Source organism: Balaenoptera musculus, chromosome 20, assembly GCF_009873245.2.
Source record: "Balaenoptera musculus isolate JJ_BM4_2016_0621 chromosome 20, mBalMus1.pri.v3, whole genome shotgun sequence".
NCBI classification, from domain to species: domain Eukaryota; kingdom Metazoa; phylum Chordata; class Mammalia; order Artiodactyla; family Balaenopteridae; genus Balaenoptera; species Balaenoptera musculus.
Window position 1 is genome coordinate 42,502,745 of NC_045804.1, and position 19,750 is coordinate 42,522,494.

The 19,750-nt window shown below is 36.3% G+C and overlaps 3 protein-coding genes across 6 annotated transcripts in view; 2 read left to right on the top strand and 1 right to left on the bottom strand.

Moving 5' to 3' along the window:
* NF1 (neurofibromin 1) overlaps positions 1-19,750 on the bottom strand; it is a 261,374-nt gene that overhangs the window by 47,469 nt on the left and 194,155 nt on the right. For all 4 annotated transcript variants that reach the window (XM_036837703.1, XM_036837701.1, XM_036837704.1 and 1 more), the window contains 2 exons: positions 1,192-1,624; positions 266-606 (listed from right to left, as the gene is read on the bottom strand). In XM_036837703.1, coding sequence (XP_036693598.1) covers positions 266-606; positions 1,192-1,624 — 774 coding nt within the window. The remainder of the gene's footprint in view (positions 1-265; positions 607-1,191; positions 1,625-19,750) is intronic.
* On the top strand, positions 4,073-8,148 carry EVI2A (ecotropic viral integration site 2A). The gene is made up of 2 exons (XM_036837707.1): positions 4,073-4,313; positions 6,794-8,148. Exon 2 carries the CDS (start codon positions 6,815-6,817, stop codon positions 7,511-7,513), a length of 699 nt encoding a protein of 232 aa, XP_036693602.1. The 5' UTR covers positions 4,073-4,313; positions 6,794-6,814; the 3' UTR covers positions 7,514-8,148.
* On the top strand, positions 9,830-19,691 carry EVI2B (ecotropic viral integration site 2B). Its single transcript, XM_036837705.1, has 2 exons — positions 9,830-10,847; positions 17,986-19,691. Exon 2 carries the CDS (start codon positions 18,001-18,003, stop codon positions 19,354-19,356), a length of 1,356 nt encoding a protein of 451 aa, XP_036693600.1. The 5' UTR covers positions 9,830-10,847; positions 17,986-18,000; the 3' UTR covers positions 19,357-19,691.

The following is a 19,750-nucleotide window of genomic DNA, read 5'->3' on the forward strand; positions in this document are numbered from 1 at the left end:
ACGAACAAAAAAACCCCCACCAAAACTGCTATGCTGTATGTTTCAGCTGAAAGTTGAAAGAACATACATTGGTTTAGTGTGAATCACCCTATTCAGAATTCCACAGTTCATGCGAACTGGATGAGGTCATACTGGTTAACCAATATAGAATACCTGCCAATTTACAGTATTAAGGTAGAGGTTGCTTTAAAAGTTTATTAATTGGTCTCTTTTTAAAACCAACAAACCTTGAATAAGATTGAAATGAGTTTTTCTATAAACCTACCGTAAACTAGGGTCTGAACTGCCTAAATTAAGTAATGCGATATTGAGCAGTGTCCCAGGGACATCTTTTGGGCGAATCTTGGTGTGCTGGGGGATGGAGTCAGGCTGCGACAGCTCCCAACGTGTCCGGATGTGAATGATAGACTGAACGATGGCTTCACACTCCTGGTGCATGAAGGTCAGCGGTGTGCCCTGGTTTGCGATAGTTAAGGTGAACTGGTTCTCATCCACTAGGCAGATCTCTTCAATTTCCGAAGCATAATAGATATCATTTAGAAAGACTGACTGCCCCAGGACTTTTGTTCGCTCTGCTGAGGTTACTTGAACAGCAGTAGAACCAACCTGAAAAATGGTAGCAAGAGGGTAGAGCGGAAAAGAATTAAATTTCATTACGCAGAATTCTGAGAGGTTTCGAAAACCAACCAAACAAAATACCATGTTAGCCATTTAAAGAAGAGTTACCACCATTATGTATTCAAATAGGTTCAATAATTATTGTCATAAATGCTGTCAAAAGAGACTGAAAACAGCAGAAAAAAGTTATTTTTTAAAAGGTCAAGAATCCTATGGCTAATTACAGGTTTTATCCTGAAGGTTCACCTTCCTCACTCTGCAAAAAGCATGTAATAATCAGAAGAACTCTCGACAGGTAATTTCCACTGTTCACATATTCCTACTGTAAGACTGATACACAGCAAACTGCCCATTCTACAACACTCTCCTGCCTCCAATCCAACCTGGAATATTATTAAGGGTACACCTCTCCAGTTTTCTGCAGGACCTCCATGAAGATATAGAAAGCTTGCTTTTCCTCCATCTGGACTTTATGTTTGATACATTACTACCGGGACCCTGGGGAGTCCAGTATATAGACAGGTTAGTCAAGAAAGGCAATGAATCACTTACCTAACAGGGAGTGAAACTTACTTTAATAGAAACCTTGGTGTCTTTGTGAGCTAGCTTGAGAGCATTGTGGAATACCTTCAGGTCCTCTTCTAAAGCCAAGGTGGCAGCGGGTAGTTTCTGTTGTTCATGCTCAATGTGCTCGGCCAGTTTCCCAGGACAGTCTATGAAAATGAGTCTTTTGCTGCCTTTGAGGCCAGTCAGCAGCCGCTCGTGATACTTGGTGTATTCCCTGACCCAGGAGTTACAGTTATAGATATAGACTGCAGAGACATTATCATAAGCAAAGCCAGGAAAAACAACAAACCACTTGGAGAGAAAGTCTGTTTTAAAGCGATTGCTAGGCCCAGTATGGGTAAGGTCCACTACAATTTCATATGGCTTTGCATAATATGGCTTTAAAGTAAGTAAGACGTGGTATATCAGCAAATCGCCATTGATTTGACCAGTTTTGAACCTAAAGAAGATGAAAAAAAGTACACAGATCATTAACAGAGTTCTGAATGAATATACAGATGCTACTAATCTATTTTATTCCCTTATATTCTGACTAGTTTTCTAGAGAAAACTAACTATAATATTAAACAATTATACAAAGTCTGAATCCATTTTTTAAATCACTTGTTCTTAAGACACTGAGAAGGCTGAAGCAAAATGGAAGAGACAAATCCCCAGATCAATAACTTTGAGCAACAATAACAACAACAAACCTGCCCACCACAGTCAAGCAAGGAGGAAGTCAATGGACATTCGTTGGTTGCTTCTAGGCCCATCCAAGTTCCCAGGTGAACAGTTTGGGTGGGAATGACCTACTTGGGAGTTCTGGAGTAAACTGAATAACTTACAGTCAATTCATTTATCCCACCATGACCAGAGAGAATGGTTCAACAATGATCACTTGACTCAAACCAGAACAACCAGGGCCAAAGAGGCCCAATTCAAAGACTTCAGCTTAAACTGTTGGGAATCGAGACCTTTTTCTTTCCTGATGTTTACAAGGGACCATATAGCTCTGGCAGCTGTTAGCTTACATCTTGAGATATGAAGGAAGAGCCTGTCTAAAAACTGAAGAAATGGAGCAGAGAAATGAAGAGCGAAACTGGGGCCCTGGCCATTTCATCTGAGTCCTAGATAAAGCCCCTCTCCTGGGATCACATTTATCCCTGTACTACTCAGTTGTGTGAGCCAATAAATTCCACTTTTTGATTAAGCTGTATTAGGTCATATGTTGCTTACACTCAAAAGAATGCTAATCAATGTGAGTAGTCAAAATAAGGACCATCAGAAAGCCCACAAATTACAGTACAAGAATTTCAAATCAAAACAACCAGTGTTCTATACTTGATGACTCAGGTGGTACTACGAAGTAGGCTAAGATAAATATCCTTTCCTAAGAGTTTTAAATCTTACTGGGAGAAAATAAGACAAAACTATGACAAGTCAAATGATTTTAAAATAAAAGAAAAATATTTCAAGAACAAAGAAAAGATATGAGGTAGTATGTAATCACTTGTCAAAGAAATTGCAGAGAAAAATACTTTTGTTAAGTTCAAAAGAGTGGAGAAATCAACACAAACTGGGTAACCAGTGAAAACTACATAAAAGATGCTGAAGCAGGCAGGAGGAATTTCAAACTCAACAAGAAGAGGGATTGGCAGGCCTCATGGAGAGAGGGAAAGGAGAAAAATAGGTAACTAGATGTGTTGAGGTAAGAATCAGCTAGTTTAGCTAGAATGGAAGATTCATGTAGAGAAGTTTTAAGAGATAAAGATGGAAAAATACAGAATAGCTAAATTGTGAATGGACCAGAACTGTTCAGCTAAGGGGCTCAGGTTTTCTCCTAGGAGCCTGGCATTTCTCAGAGGATGTTCTGTGGAGCACCAGCATCAGAATCAACTGTGGTGCTTGATAAAAGTGTGGTTTCCTGTCCCAGCCCAGACCTACTACATACGAATCTATGCAGTGGAGCCTGGAAATTTTCACTGTTTTTAAACAACCTTCTCATCTGATAGTTATGTGCACAAACATTTCTGAATTGCTGCTGTAGGTGTTAGGGAGTTATTCAACCACACTTTTTAAAAGAAAGGGGTGTTATGATCACAGGAAGTGATATATACAACATATATAAAGGAGTCGGGGCTAGTAAAAAAGATGTTGTAGTAGTCTAGGTATGGTTTAATAAGCATCTAAAATACTAGGGTAACGGTGAAAATAAGTGACAGTGAAAGAAGAAACTGACTCAAAAATATGAAGAAAGGACCGACATGATCCAAGGTCTGATCAGGGCTGAAAGAAAGGCCTTGAATTAAAAGGACTTGCTGTATACCAAGGCTCTGTCATTACAAAGAATGTTGCTACCATGAACAAAAACAGAGATCATGAGGGGCAGCCACTTAGGGGGAAAAATGAAATCCATTTTAGACTGAATATGAAGTGATGACAGGACATTCTAGGGGAGTGTGTGTGTGTGTGTGTGTGTGTGTGTGTGTGTGTGTGTGTGTGTGTATACACTAAACCACACAAAAGCATTTTCTGTCCCTTATAATCTTAAGTGTATCAGATATTCTCTCCAGATTATTGTTGCAGTTCCACACTTTGAGATGTTTGTTATATACATTACTGTTTCTATTATCTGACCAATACCCCGGGTCTCCAAACTCATGTTATCAAATCAGTCTGTGGTATACAAATACAATTTTTAGAGAAGATTTTAATGCTTAATCTCAGGGAAAATGCTATTTTCTCTTCATTTTAATGATACTAACATATCATTCAAGAGCATATAGCAGGCATACATAATAAATGTAAGGTCAAAAGGCATTAAGCAGAAAACCCTCCCTGCCCTGGAGGCGGGGATTTGTTCTACAAAGCCTCTTGTTATGCCAGTGGCCAACTAGACAAGTTGGAGTTTTTTTCTTTTTTTCCCCTGTGACATGTGCTTTAGTTGCAGTGGAAAGGAAATGTGTCATCTGTGGTTAGTGGAAAGCTAGCTGTACATATCCTTTTTTACTGCAGATTTACTTTTAGGCTCAGATTCTTCAAGTCTATTCTGCCTTAAATTACTTGGAAGCTGTGCTTCAAGACAAGAAAAGAAGTGGCTTATTAAAATCAGGTTATAATAAGATTTTGACCAAGCATTTTGTAAGGTAGGTCATATATATGGCTTTTCTTATGCCTTTTCACTTATAACTTCATACAGATTAGTGTTTGAGGAAGTGCTTTCAAACAGTACTTAAGTATCTTACTAACAAAGTAGATTTAGTAATGGAAAACGTATGCTGTTTTTTTCTCTCCTATTAAGTAAAATTTAAGTAAGAAATGGAAAGATTTACCATCAACATAGAGCTTTAAAGTAGGATTAAGAAGGATCTGAGCTTAGACTCCAGGGTGAATTGCACAGTTTTGTTATTAAAATAAGTTTAAAAAATAAATTTCTCATTACTAATGCTTAGGCATTATAAATTTTATTGAAAATGACCAGAGATAAAGAAAACTTTTGATAACAACCTGGCCTCCACTGCATAAATTTGGGATGTAGAGACAGCTCTCTATTCTTAGGCATTTGTAAGGGTAAGAGAAAGTCTCATTTTGTTAACAGTTTGTTTATTTGGGGATGACAGTACATCTGGCTGAAGACAATCAACAGCGGGCCTATTATCTATCCCATGGTGAGCACTGTTAAAATGTGTACGAATACTATGATGCATATTACATTGTTAATGAACTAATGTGACAAGAATAATAACCCGCTTTAAATCATTTTAGCATCTAATGCAGAAGTCCAGTCTAGTTTAAAAGGATGGAAATTACTTGCTAACCCAATTTAAAGTATTTCTCTTTGTGGAAGAATCATAAAGTATCCAAAGATTTATGTCATTCAACTTAAAAATTGAAGTTGGACACTATTAGATAGAAGTCAGTGCACAATATCTTTAACTGTCTATTAAAGATCATAATCCAAAAAGTAATCTTACTTCTAGAACACATAAGAAAGGCTTTTTTCCCCTCCCTATTATCAATAGAAAATATTACTTCAGAGGTTAGTTTCCAGTTAGCATTGTTTACTATATGCTATTTTTGTTTGTATAACAATATATCACATTTGTTATTCTTAAGTCAACTATACTTCAATTAAAAAAAAAGAAGAAGAAGAAGAAGCAGAAGAAGCATGAGTAGCAGCAGTATCTGTGTCACCTGAGTGTGGGTTAGAAATCTTAGGTACCTCCTAGACCTATGGAATAAATCTGCATTAAAAAAAAACAACAACAACAAACTCCCATGTACATTTTTTGAGAAGACTTATATAAAATAAAGTTCTTAAACAGGCAATTTTATTTAGTACATCTCAGGAGAATAATCTAGTTTTTGCTTCTACTTCCCTATTCGTATAAATGCTAACAATAAAATACTCTTACAAAAGTGGCTCAGACTGGAATACTATTATAAGAGAGACAGCTCAATAATGGTAATAAATCTTTCCTGCTTGTTTACCAGTACCTGGAACAGATATGCTAGTTGTATTTAAATCTTCAATCTGACAGTGAATAATGAAAATCAGGATCAGACTTTGTTCCCTTTGTGGACTAGCTTCCAGAGAGCTCAGAGCCAAAACTGAAATTCCACCTTTTCCTTTATAGGTTGAGACTCTTATGATCTGCCTTGACTTCCCACTTGAGTCTAAATCCCCATGATCTTGATGTTGTATTTATTTCTATTAAATATTTTATTGTATAATTTATTTTAAAAAATTATGTCAAAATATTCACAGAAAAATTCTAAGCATAAATAATAATGAAACAAGTCAATAATTTTTGTTGAACTTTTGAGATTATTCAAAAGAAACTTGCCTCTTTTTCTCTGTAATGCCAAATGTTTTAGGATGAGAAAAGTCGCATGCCTTTGCTTTCAGAAAGCCACAATAAGTCAGGGGATATAGAGGTGAAGGGAGACCCACCACAATAAAACTGCTTTCACAACTACTAGGAATGTATTTCTAAGTACCAGCTTTATTCTAAGCTTCAAGATAAACACCCAAGAAGAAAAAAGAACATCTTGAATTCCTACTTGAAGTCCGTTTTCTTTTGGTTGCTACCACACTTCCCCGTTCCTGAACTGCCCCCCCTCCCATCACCACAAAGCCATTTGCGTTTTCTTTTCATACATGAAGCAAAATGTCCCATTTCTCCTTTACTATAAAGAATGGTGACTCATTTGTTAGAGGATGGGGAATTTCTACAAGGAGTTTCCTTAAATGGTCAGGAAAAAAAAAAGGAGGAATCAAAAAAGTAAAAGCCGAAGTATCTGACTCAAAGCTAAAGTCTAGCATGCTTAAGAGGGAGAAAACTATAAAACTATGGTATTCAGTTTACAATGATTAGTAGATATCTGTAATGTTACCTTTTAGCATTTAAACAAATAACAGAAATTAAATTGTTTCTTTATATGTAGCCTAACAGGAAAAAAAAAAAAAAAAATCAGTTCAGAAGGAATTCAAACAGGATAGCAAATGTTAGGCATGAGCTTGCATCTAATTTATAACATTATCAGCTGTCTTTTAACTACAATTACCAAAACGAGGAACCATTATTCTTTCACAAGTTAACAAATTCTATTGCTATCCCAACAGATTACCAGTATACTCACGGACATGGAACACACAGGACATTACCTGCATCTTGCCTTTCTGATGACAACAGTTTTTTCTTTGTCTCCTGGAACAAAAGCAAACTATGCCCATCTGTGGGCTAATAATACTACTGTCTTGGATCCAGATATTCAAAATAAGACGGGCAGAAGCCAAAATGAAAACATTAACACAAACCCTACAACTCTTGAAGCAGATAAAAAAGTTATTTCTACAAAAATGCCTGAAATAGCAACATCATCTCACATCGCGTCTTTAACTCCTAAATCTGAACTGGAGCTTTATATATCTTCCGTCGTCAGGAACAATTCTCCAGCAGTACATAGCATTGAAAACACAAGCAAAAGTCACAGTGAAATTTTCAAAAAAGGTGTCTGTGAGGAAAACAACAACAAAATGGCTATGCTAGTTTGCTTAATTATAATTGTGGTGCTTTTTCTTATCTGTACAATTTTATTTCTATCAACTGTGGTTCTGGCAAACAAAGTCTCATCTCTCAGACGATCCAAACAAGTAGGCAAGCGTCAGCCTAGAAGCAATGGCGATTTTCTGGCAAGCAGTGGTCTATGGCCTGCTGAATCAGACACTTGGAAAAGAGCAAAACAGCTCACAGGGCCTAACCTAATGATGCAATCTACTGGAGTGCTCACAGCTACAAGGGAAAGAAAAGATGAAGAAGGAACTGAAAAACTCACCAACTAACGGATGCTTTAGTGAAGAAAAATGCAAAGTAGCAATGAGAAAGTTTCTGGAGTAAAAATGAACTCAGTTTGATATTTAATGCCAAGGTGTTGTTCTGATGGTCTAAAATTTAACATGGCAGGCTGTGCAATTTAGAATCAAGCAGGTGAGAAAGGGAGACGTATGCCTGCTTACTTAATTACTTAAACTGTGTCTGACACTATTTTAAAAAGCAAAAATAAAACAACCAAGCATCTGAGGAAGGTTTTAAAGACAAGCTGAAGGAACTGACTAATAGAGGTAGAAAGGGACAATTAAATATTTCCTGTTCAGCAATAGTAGTTAAGTGATCTTTGTCCGAATGTTATTAAATTTTGAAGAGTTTTAGTGTGTCGTTAGAGGCAAGTATATGCTTTAACATCTAACAGAAGTCACGTTCTTAATGCATAGAGTTGAACTGTACAGTTACGTGGTACCTTCTTTGCTGAATGTGACAGAATCCATACCAGCTCATCTATCAACACAGCTAATGTTATGCTAGATGTTTTCATCTTTATATATGGCACACATAAGAAAGTGGTTTTCTACTATAAATATTTAATTAAAACTTTAAATTTTGTATAATAAATTAAGACTTGTTAGAATAAAAGTGACTACGTACATTTTCATTCACTTTATTATTTTAGAGAATACACTGTCACAATCAATAAGAAATAGAGCACAACTGAAACAGATGAGATTTATAGCCACAACAGAAGGAAGTGTAAATGTAAAGCATATCTTACTGTTTAAGTGTAACATAACTCTACTCTATAAATATTGCTTATTGGATTATTTATAGCAAATATCCAAAGGCTGATTAATTTTTGGACTTTGAGAATGCCAAGTGGACTAATAAATGACCAATTTTATTTATTACCCAATATGACATAAGCAAAGGAAAGATGTGTGTGTGTGTGTGTGTGTGTGCGCGTGTTTATTCTAATTTGGAAAACAGGATACTTCAGGTAATTCTTTAACCTTTAAAGAAACTGGGTTCAAGTAAAATAATGACTTACATTTAAGTCAAGACTTCCGTCATCAATTCAATGTATTACAAAAATTGGTTTGAGAGACTTTCCAAATGTCCACTGAAACTGACACAGGGCATACTTAATTAAAGATCAGACCACATTTAAAAAATCTCATCCCTTATTGAGCATTTATTTTGGGCAATATGCTAGACATTTAAGAAAAGATTTTATATATTTTTTCCAAGTATTACCACCATCTTACCCTCCCTTCTAGGTTAGTGATTCTCATCCCGACTGCAAATCAGAATCACCTGAAGAGTTTAACTCACCAATGCCTAAGTCACACCCTTTCCTTCTGATTTAATTAGAATGGGGTGAGCTCGAGCTCCAGGCATTGATAATTTTTGCATAATTCCCTAGGTCATACTGCTTTGGTCATCAAATTCAACTCTTAAAATTTCCATGGCTCCAAAGATCTAGGTTACATTTTCTTTAAGGTTACCTCTTAAAATGAGAGGGGGAAAAAAAAGCATCAATTTTATTATCAATTTATTACCAATTTATAAAAAATCCATTTCCTAAATGACAAATCATAATCACATTATTTCAGAAAAAGGTAAACATCAACAAAGGAAAAAGGAAAGCAAGAGAATACTCATGCTGATTGTGGTACATCAGGTTATTTTTTGAGGGGTAAAAAGGATCAGACTTGAAAGGACACTGGCTGGGCAGAGCTCCCATTCTGTGCAAATAAAAAATCTGAGATTGTATACTAGAACAAACAGTGACAACACAAAGCAGTCCTTGAATCAAGTGTCATATATAAGGACTTGTCAGTAAACTGAAACAAATTAGTGTCCTTTTAAAAAGAAGAAATTAACTAGGCAACTACTTTCCTATTCAACATACATTTTCTCACAAATCAGAAAACTCCTACTGCAGGAATATTTAAAATTCATCACTCACTATCTTGGCTATTAAACACACATCCTCAGATTGACAGCATCCAATGGTAGCTCATGAAAAGTGGCTCCTTTCCCAACTTGACCAGTGTTTAAAGATGATAGGTTAAGATATGTTTTGAATTCAAATTTTAAAAGTTATTTCTGAACTAAGACACTTTTGTTTTCTACCCTTGGGGTGCTATGGTCCACATGCTTATTAATTCAGGGATTTAAAAATAGTGAAACAAAAGTTTATAGCATATTTTAAAAGTTTATAGCATATTGTATACTATATATATAGCAAATTATATTACATAAAATAAGTTTATAGCATATTAAAAAAAAAAACTATTCTTTTTCCAAGTTATAAGTGCCTTGACATTAAGAACTAGGTCTTAACCATCTGTGTTCCTCTGCAGTGACCAGGGGAAAGCGGCGCATGGTTTAATGCTTACTGTATCTACTGTAATAGGTGCTATGCTAGGCACTTTACATTTATCTAATCCCATAATACATTTATAAATTTAGAATTATGATCTCCATTTTTCAGATGAGGAAAGAGGCTAGAAGGTGACATGCCCAAAGAAATCTGTATTCAGACTGACTCATACTCTTCTCAACATACTTTGCTTATTAGTTAACTTATTTAAAAAAATGATTCCCAATTTATTTTACTTTGCACCGACACTTACTTTGTGGGTAACGAAAGAGTTGTGGACTTGAACTCAAAAATCATTTAGGAAAGTATTTGGTCAAAAATTAATCACACTTTTACCTGGGCTTAGCCTAAATTATGTATGAGGAAATAACATTAACATTTACTGGCTATCTACTGTGTGTAAGGCATTTACACATGTTATGTTATCTTACTTAATCCTCACAAAACTCAATAATAGAAATATTCCTCCGGAGGAGGAAATGGCGACTCAGAAGTGCAGCGACTTGCCTAAGGTCATACAAGGAAACAGGACACATCATTCACTTGTTAGGAAAAGAAATCTCACTATGGGTAATAACCTGACTGGCAGTTTTTCCTTACAACATATAATTTTCTCTCCAAGGTTCTATTTTAAATAACTAAACTATGTAATCACATTACTAGAGAGTCTCAAATGTTTACCTATAAATGTTAATTAAAAGCACTCAAATCATGTAGCTCCAAATTGTTTCAAAATAAATTCTGTTAAAGTAGTACATTTCTTAGTCATTTTGTGGCTTACTGAACTTCCGGAAACAACTATTGATAAACTTCCTCTTTTTCTACAGAAACCATTTCAGTTTGCTAAAGGACCATTTTTAATCTGAACTGAACCACCCCTTCTGCTTTCTTAGCCAAATGACCAAAATGTCCAGTTAGAACAAGAATTCAGCATTCTGCAAAAGAAGTTAACAGCTGAGGTAAGACAATTTTCACACAGGCAATCTGGTTTGATCTTTGCTTTATATAGAATTTATTTTTAAAACTAAAATTTCATTATTGTTTTAAACTTAAAGTCTGAGAGTCTAAAGATGTCTATAACAGGTATTGTGGTTTTGTTGCATGGAATTTTAAAAATTCAGTGTTGAGCCTGCCTTGGAGAAAAATTTTCACCTAGGTTTCTATAATATTAACCCTTTAAAGTTTATTGATTCACTATGTTTGTTGACCTTAGCTCTGTAATTAAAAGAAAGAAATCTATAGCCATGACAGAAAACGCTAAGGGTTGGGAATAAAACTAGAATTTATGGGATATGACTGAAATTTACAACCCCAAAATACCGATTGCTAAAAGTTCTGATTTGCTGTCTATAAAATCTTCCTGTATATAAGCATAATCCATAGATTTAAATTTTTACTTTTTAATCCCCTTTAGTTTCCATGGTAAGAATGGTCACCTTCACCTAATTAAAAAAAAAAAAAAACCAAAGGTGATTAGATGAGATATTCAATTATCATTATCATATATGCTTTTTCACACAAATAGAATTTTAAATTTAAGTAATAATGATGACATGAAAATATTATCCTTCATTTTTACAGCTAAGAAAAAACTGCTATGATAAAATGTGTATATATTTACTCATATCATCTACATATTTATGTCATGTATTATTATCTGAGTCTTTAGTAAACAATGTAAAATAGAGGAAAAAACACCCACAGAATAGAAAGTTGTTAATATGGAGAAAAGATGCTTATTCTGTAAGTAAGCTGGACAATTACAAAATGAATATCCTCCAAAATAAAAACTGCAAAGAGTTTACATAGACTTGTAATATCACAGAATGATAAATTCATAGTGGGTGATGATATCCTATTTCAACATTTTATTAAATACTTATGACTTTCCCTCATACAAGTCCACTTTGGATTTCTTCTAAGTAACTACTACAGAAGTTAAAAAGATAAAGATTTGTATCTCTTTTTTTTGGCAAGACTTGTCTATATATATACACATATATTTTTAAAATATTTAATTAATTAATTAATTTATTTTTGGCTGCGTTGGGTCTTTGTTGCTGCGCGCGGGCTTTCTCTAGTTGCGGCGAGCAGGGGCTACTCTTCGTTGCAGTGCTCGGACTTCTCATTGCGGTGGCTTCTCTTGTTGCGGAGCACAGGCTCTAGGCATGCGGGCTTCAGTAGTTATGACATGCGGGCTCAGTATTTGTGGCACGTGGGCTCAGTATTTGTGGCTCACGGGCTCTAGAGTGCAGGCTCAGTAGTTGTGGTGCACGGGCTTAGTTGCTCCGCAGCATGTGGGATCTTCCTGGACCAGGGCTCGAACCCGTGTCCCCTGCATTGGCAGGCGGATTCTTAACCACTGCGCCACCAGGGAAGTCCTGTCTATATATTTTTAAAGGGTCAGTCTCAAGTGTAGAGTTTAATAGTGCTTGTGTTTTTCAACTAATGCCTATATAATTCTACTCAGAAGGAAATTATGAATTCTGAATTAAGTCTGAATTTGTTAAATATAAATCTGATGCCTGTCAATGTCCAATCTTTAAAAATCACCTCAAATATGACAGCTTATAGGCTAACCATTCAAAACTCCCATAGCTGTTTCCATAGTCACAGGGCTAAAATGGCTTCCTGGTAGTTCTTTTCCAACCTTTTATACAAGACTAACTCCAAAAGTTCCTTACATATCTGTTCCCAGAGAGCTCACATCTCTTTCCCTCATAAAGCATTCCTATTTCATAATTTTACTACGAATGTAAACAGAAGGAAAGAGCTCTAGTACAGGACTGACTGGTTTCTGTATCAGTGCCACTGTTTAGAGCTGTGACACTTTGGCAAGTCACCCAACTTCTCTGTGCCTCAGCTTTATCTGTAAGATGATGATAACATCACCTTGCTCATTAAAATAGGATAGTGCCGGGCTTCCCTGGTGGCGCAGTGGTTGAGAGTCTGCCTGCCAATGCAGGGGCACGGGTTCGAGCCCTGGTCTGGGAGGATCCCACATGCCGCGGAGCAACTGGGCCCGTGGGCCACGATTGCTGAGCCTGCGTGTCTGGAGCATGTGCTCCGCAACAAGAGAGGCCGCTATGGTGGGGGGCCCGTGCACCGCGATGAGGAGTGGCCCCCGGCTCGCCACAACTGGAGAAAGTCCTCGCACAGAGGCGAAGACCCAACACAGCCATAAATAAATAAATAAATAAATAAATAAATAGGATAGTGCCGAACATTTGGCATGTACTCAGTAAATGGTAGCTATTACTATTGATAAAAAATAGTCATCAAATAATTCCTATCATAGTTCAAAGTTAACTTCCCTTTCTGCCTTTCCTCAAGATATGGAACTGCTGTGTTCTTCCTTTTCTGGTTTCATAACATTACTAGTTGGAGATACAATAAAATTTAGATACACTAAATTTTAATCTATTATATTATAACATTATATCAAAGTAACCGAAATTCAAATGATATTTTTGATACTGCTACCTACACTTGCCTTGTCTAGGATATGCTATCCAAATCTCCTTGATTCCCCTTAAAAGACAATGACATCTCTCTTATCATATCCAACTTAGCATCAATTTTAAATGCTAAATCCTTTATGTACTTATGCATTGTATTTATGAGAACATGTCTAATATATGCGGACTCCTACTTCACTATAACTGCCTTTAAAATGCTTAGTTAAAACTGCTGATTTTTTCCTTCTTTTTAAAAAATGTTCTATATTCAGGAAAAACAAAGGACCAAAATCACAAACTTAAACCTCAAAGTCCAAACCTAAAATAATGAGCAAAATACTGCTGTGTAAAGGTAGACAAATTCAGGGTTTCCCAGAGCAGCAGACTAAGGGATTTCTAGAAAAATGCTATATAGATTGTGCATAGGTTATTTAGAGTAATTAACAAGTATGCTTCTGGGTAGTGCCAGGAAAAAAAGGGAGGTGGGGAATCTTAAGGATACTTAGAACAGATAGGAGAGCCTGAAATGAAAGGTAAGTGAGTTTGAGAAGGTGGGTGATTTAAGTCCTGTCCTCCATTTTGGGAAGATCGTTCCTCTTTGCTGGTTCCCTGTATCTGCAAAGACGGAGAGCAGAGCAGCATTTTGTGGTTCCTTCTTTCTTCTACTTCAATCTTCTCCCCCAACGTCTAGTTTTGTTCACTTTAACCTTCTACCCTAACTTCTTGCTAAATACATAATCACTATTTATTCTTCAGCTTTTTTATTAACTTTTCTTCAATACCTTCTCAATTTACCTTCCCCTTTTTCCATGTATTTGCTGCTTACTCTAAGTTTTGCTTTATTTTTCTCCTTTGTGTTATTTTGTATTTCTTTATATTCCTCTTTCATTTCATCCTAGCCAACATTTTCTCCTCCTTTTTACTCCCCTGCCCCATATGGTTCTTTCTACCTTCTTTGCCTGCAGAAGCAGTGTTGGTATTTCAGGTACACACGGCTTATATATATATATTTAAAATACAAATGTTAAATAACTTTCTGCATTGGTAATAAAACTGGCCTCACTGTCTCTGAACTAGAAAAAAAAGCCAGTTTCTTCACTATTATACCCCCTATTTATTCTTTTTTAAAATCCTGTTCCTTTTTTCTGGACTATTCTGAATTGCTGTAGTAGAATTCTAGGACATTCTAGTATTCTGATGTAGCAGAACCTAGGAGGTTAGATAGCTAACTGAGGAGTTGGAGAAAGGAGTAGGATAGGTGAAAAATAGAATTTGGTGTTAATATTGCTGTAACCCTTAAATGACAAGTGGCAAATCTCATACACTGAAGGTCTACGACGTTCCTATTGACAAAAGAGGCTATGAACCTATCAAAATTGATCTTACAGACTAAACTGGGCTTATAATTATGTTCCTATTTGGGTTCTTTCCTTCTCTAATACCTTTTTCAGCTAACTGAAAGAAGGAACTGTGTGGGTTTTTAAAAAAAATTTAAGAAAAGTCACAAAAGAAGAAACATGTTTTGGCAAAGACAATTCATGGCGTATGTTTTCTGTTGCTTTGGATGGCATTTTTTGAAAACTAAAGTGAAACTCTAAAGAATAACACTTTCCAATGAGGCCTTTTTTGGGGGGAAGGGGTAATCTGTAAGAATAGGAGGTGGGAATTACATGGATGATAACCAACTAGAGATGATTTAAATTCCCATATTTATGCCAAAAGTTTCAAATTTTTTCCTTATTAAACCTTTTGCAAAGTTGATATAAAGTATAATTTAATAACTCAGATTTCACCTTCTCTGCTTACATTCTGGTAGAAGTATTAATAAACAGTGAAAAATTGACATGGAAAAGAACCAAGAAGCCCAATATAGGTTAAGCGTTTACTGAGCTGCTAACATATACAGCACTCTGCTGTAAAGGAATCAAAATATAAAAACATGAGGCAGTTTGGGGGTAGTAGAATAGAGCATATGCTTTGGAATCAGATGGTCCTGGGTATAAATTCCCAATCTGTCACTAATAATGATATAACATTCGGCAAATTGCTTAAAGCGTTTGAATTTGTCTCTTTATCTACAAATCAAGGATTACTCCATCTTTCTCAGAGTTATTTAAAGGTTAAATGAAATGAAGTATGTAAAACACCTGAGATGGTGCAACACATAGGACGTTCTAGATAAGGAATTTTCTTTGTTTCTTTCTGCCTTCTTCACGGTTCTTTAAAATCTTGTTTGGGGGGTGGGGATAATAAAAAGAAAATGTTAGAAGTAATTTAAAAAACACAATTATTTAAGAGAAAAGAAGCGTGAGTGAGCTACATACATGAAGAATTATCTAAGGAACTATAAAGATAACAAGAACTTTGGGGATTCAGGGAATGGCTGAGCTCTTTGGGCTGTGGTCAGTCACAGAGAATTTGGTCTAAGAAGGGAATTTAAGCTGAGGTCTGACAGACGAGGACAGGTTCAGTTAGGCAGCCAGAGGGGGAAGAGGCTGGGTTTGGAAAAAAGAACACACTCTCAGAGGGTGAAAAATAGCATAATGAAAAGTGCCTGTTTAAGAAAAAAAAAAAAAGTGTGTGTTCAGGAAGTATGTAAGATGAGGAATGAGAAGTTTCAGTCATGAGATATGAATCTGGACTGGTAAACTCAAGCCAGGTGGAAGAAAATTCAGTTTAGAATTTTTATCTTGACAGCAATGGGGAACTCTCAAGCAAGGGAACAGTAACCTGATCATACCTGCTTGTAAGAAGACTAATTCATCAGCAGTGTGCAGGGGGTTTAAAGGAGAAATATTTTAAAATTTAGGCTTGAAGTATTACAGAGAAAATAAAGAGACTGTACAGGAAAAAAATCACGTCTTTTCTTCTACTGTGTACCGAGTGGCAGAGGAGTAAGCAATGAAAACTACTCAAATATGCTGAAAAATCTATTTGCAAAACTTGAGGGAGTTGTTCTTCTCCTATTACTGTATCTTGCACAGACCATCAAATCTCTCTCAGATTGGCCTAAAAATCAGAGAAAAACTATAGTTTCAAATCATATAGACCAGGATCTAAAACCCTGAGATGTTCCTTTCCCTAATGTTAAGAAATAACCAAATAGTTACCATTATGTTTAATGATGTGCAAAACAAGAATATTACACACAGAGCTGAAAACTGTCCTCACTTGAGAGAGAAGGCATTTGAGAACAGGAGAGATTAAGTGACTAGTTCTCATGGTTAGATAGGTAGTTAGGTGGTAGAAGTAGAACTGGAACTTAAAACTCTTCAAGTTTTAGCATCTGCCACATCCCACAAACTTATAGACGTGCCTTCTTTTCTTAGGCCCTTATGTTGTTCCCCTGGCTGGAATATTTTATTTGCTTAATTAATTCTTACAGACCTTTCAAGATTCAGTTCAAGTTTTACTTCTCTGAGAAACCTTCCCTGAAGCCCTCCCAGGCTAGCTTAGTTCCTCTGTGCATCTTCTGCATACCTTTGTGAGAAAACTTATCAGATTATTATATTTATTTATTTATTGTTTCTACCAATAGAAACTTAAAAAAAAATTGGGGAGGGGCTATCTCCTAAACCAGAACAGGGCCTGACACAATGGTGGTGTTTATCAATTAATAAGTGAAAGCAGCAGCAAGACTACTTACTCAAGCAGATTCAAAGAGCACTTTAGGATTTTGAGCCTAGGACTATGAGTTGAATTGAATCCTTTAAAAATACGAGGTCCTAGTATAAAGACGCTGTGCTGGACACTGATGCAGCTGCAAAGATTACTTAATACCATAGACTCTGTGCATGAGAAACTCACAAAGGTAGTACCATTAACAAAAATAGAGAAGTTAGGACAGGAGTCACTATCGAGATGAAGATGAATACTGTTTTTAATATGTTCAATTTGCTGATAGATATATACATGGAAATGTCCACCAAGAAGTCACACAGATGGAACAAGAATTAAGGAAATTTAGGCTGGACATACAGGTTTGGGAGTTAGAGCATAAAGGTAAGAGCTGAAACCTTACAGATTCAGGATTAAGAAAAGTAGTTAAGAGTGAGGACAGAATACATATCAAGTTATCAAGTACCATATTTAGGATGCAAGAGAAAGACAGGAGCTAGTGAGATGAGCATGAAAGGAAGATGACTTCAAAGAGCTACTCGAATAGCAGTGAAGGAGCAATCAACAGTGTCAAATGTGATCAAGACAGGAAAAAAAGAGAAAGAAAAGACCACTGGATTAGGTGATAGACGGTTAATGGTGTCCTTCGAGGCAGCAGGATCAATGTATTTCTAGTAGTAAACAGAGGAAAAAGTAGCATGCACACACATGGTACCAGCATATAGAGCCTAGGCATTTGAGATGTATGACTGTGAAACGAAGGACTGTAATGTAATAAACCTACAGGGGCAGCAGGGCCAAGTACAGATCTTATGAAAGAATTAAGAGAGATCACTGCCTATGAATTCCAAATGTTATATGATAAATTAGAGTATATTTAAGAGTTGATCACATTAGCCTATAGTGTATCAAGTCTAAATTAGGAAAGATAAATACTCATCAAGTACCTACCTACTTTATGCCAGATAGTAAATGATATCTAATTTTCTTTCTTTCTTTTATTATAAAACTACTGGTAAAGAGGAAACATTCTGAAATGGATCCCAAATATTTCACCATAATTTTGTTTTGTGGACATCTGAACGATATTTTTTTCTCAGAGACAGAAGCAACTACAACAGAGAAGCAACCACAGTCTACTTTACTTAGATCATCAAGGCCATATGTCTCGGCTAATTCTCAAAGCACAATAGAGAATCCTTCGGGTCAGCCAACACAATTCAACAACCTTTCTTCTGGACAACCAATAACAACTGCCGAAGTTGCCGCTGGACAACCAACACCAGCTGTCTATGTGTCTTCTGGGAAACCAGCAGCACATACTTCTGCTGGACAACCACTTGCCTATAATGTCACCAGCAAACCAAAACCAATGGCCAACACCTCCTCCCAAGGAACAGCACTACCTGTGTTCACCTCTGCCAGACAACGATCAACATCTGCCCATTCTTCTACCAGACAACCACCACCATCTGTCTATACTCCCACTCAACAACCATCATCTACCCACACCTCCTCTAGAAAATCAATACCACCAACTGCTCATAATCTATCCATACAACCAACACCAACTGCCAAAAGTTCACCTAGGAGTACACCAGGATTCAACCTAGAAACTACCACTAAAAACAAGAGCCCACAGAAAACCAATTCTAATTCAATAGTGGTCATATTAATTGGTTTAGTTCTGACTTCTATGGTGGTAGCTATAATCATGATTGTATTGTGGAAATGCTTGCGAAAACCAGTGTTAAATGATCAAAATTGGGCAGGTAGGTCTCCATTTGCTGATGGTGAAACCCCTGACGTATGTCTGGATAACATTAGAGAAAATGAAGTGTTCCCAAAACGTACATCAATTGTTTCACTTACGGCCTGGAAACCAAGCAAAAGAACACTTTTAGCAGATGACTTAGAAATTAAGTTGTTTGAATCAAATGAAAACATTGAAGATTCTAACACTCCCAAAACAGAGAAAATAAAAGATCAAGCAAATGGTACATCAGAAGATAGTGCTGATGGATCAACAATTGGCACTGCTGTTTCCTCTTCAGATGATGTAGATCCACCTCCACCACCTCCTCCCCTTCTTGATTTGGAAGGACAGGAGAGTAACCAATCTGACAGACCCACAGTGACAACTGTATCTCCTCTTCCAAATGATTCCACCAATCTCCCACCATCTCTGGACTGCCTCAATCAAGTCTGTGAAGATCATGATTCTGAGTTCAAACAGTCATTTCCACCTCCCCCTGACTCACTTAACTCGACCCTGCCTCTAGGAGATTTTATGACAAACCAGGAGATCCAGTGTCAGCAGTTCCCTAGTCCTCCTGACTCTGATCAAAATCTCAATGAATCCCTGCCACCCCCACCTGCAGAACTGTTATAACTACTACTTGCTTTTTAGCTGATTTTCTCTTCTTCTCAAAGGACTCCAATCTTTTGTTTTTCTTCACGTGACGAAATACATTAAATGGCAATTGGTAGCCAATTTTGATTTTTATTCGGGAACTACCTGAAATCTGCTCAAAGCCTATGTGCATAAGTGGAACTTTTAAAAAAAATTATATAACAGTGGTCTATTTACTGGCTATAGGCCCTAACTTTAATGTACAGTACATTTTACATATGTGGATGGTATGTGTATCAATAACTTAGCCATTTTGGAAACAAGCAATCTACATGTACTTATTATTTACCCAATAGATATTTTTTTCCTGAAAAGCTGTGTATAAATTTACCTTGAATAAATAAAATTTTATTTTTCCATTTCAAAGTTTGAG

Coding starts and splice junctions, on each gene's coding strand:
- EVI2A (XM_036837707.1), top strand. CDS start 6,815: ATGGAACACACAGGACATTACCTGCATCTTGCCTTTCTGATGACAACA.
- EVI2B (XM_036837705.1), top strand. CDS start 18,001: ATGGATCCCAAATATTTCACCATAATTTTGTTTTGTGGACATCTGAAC.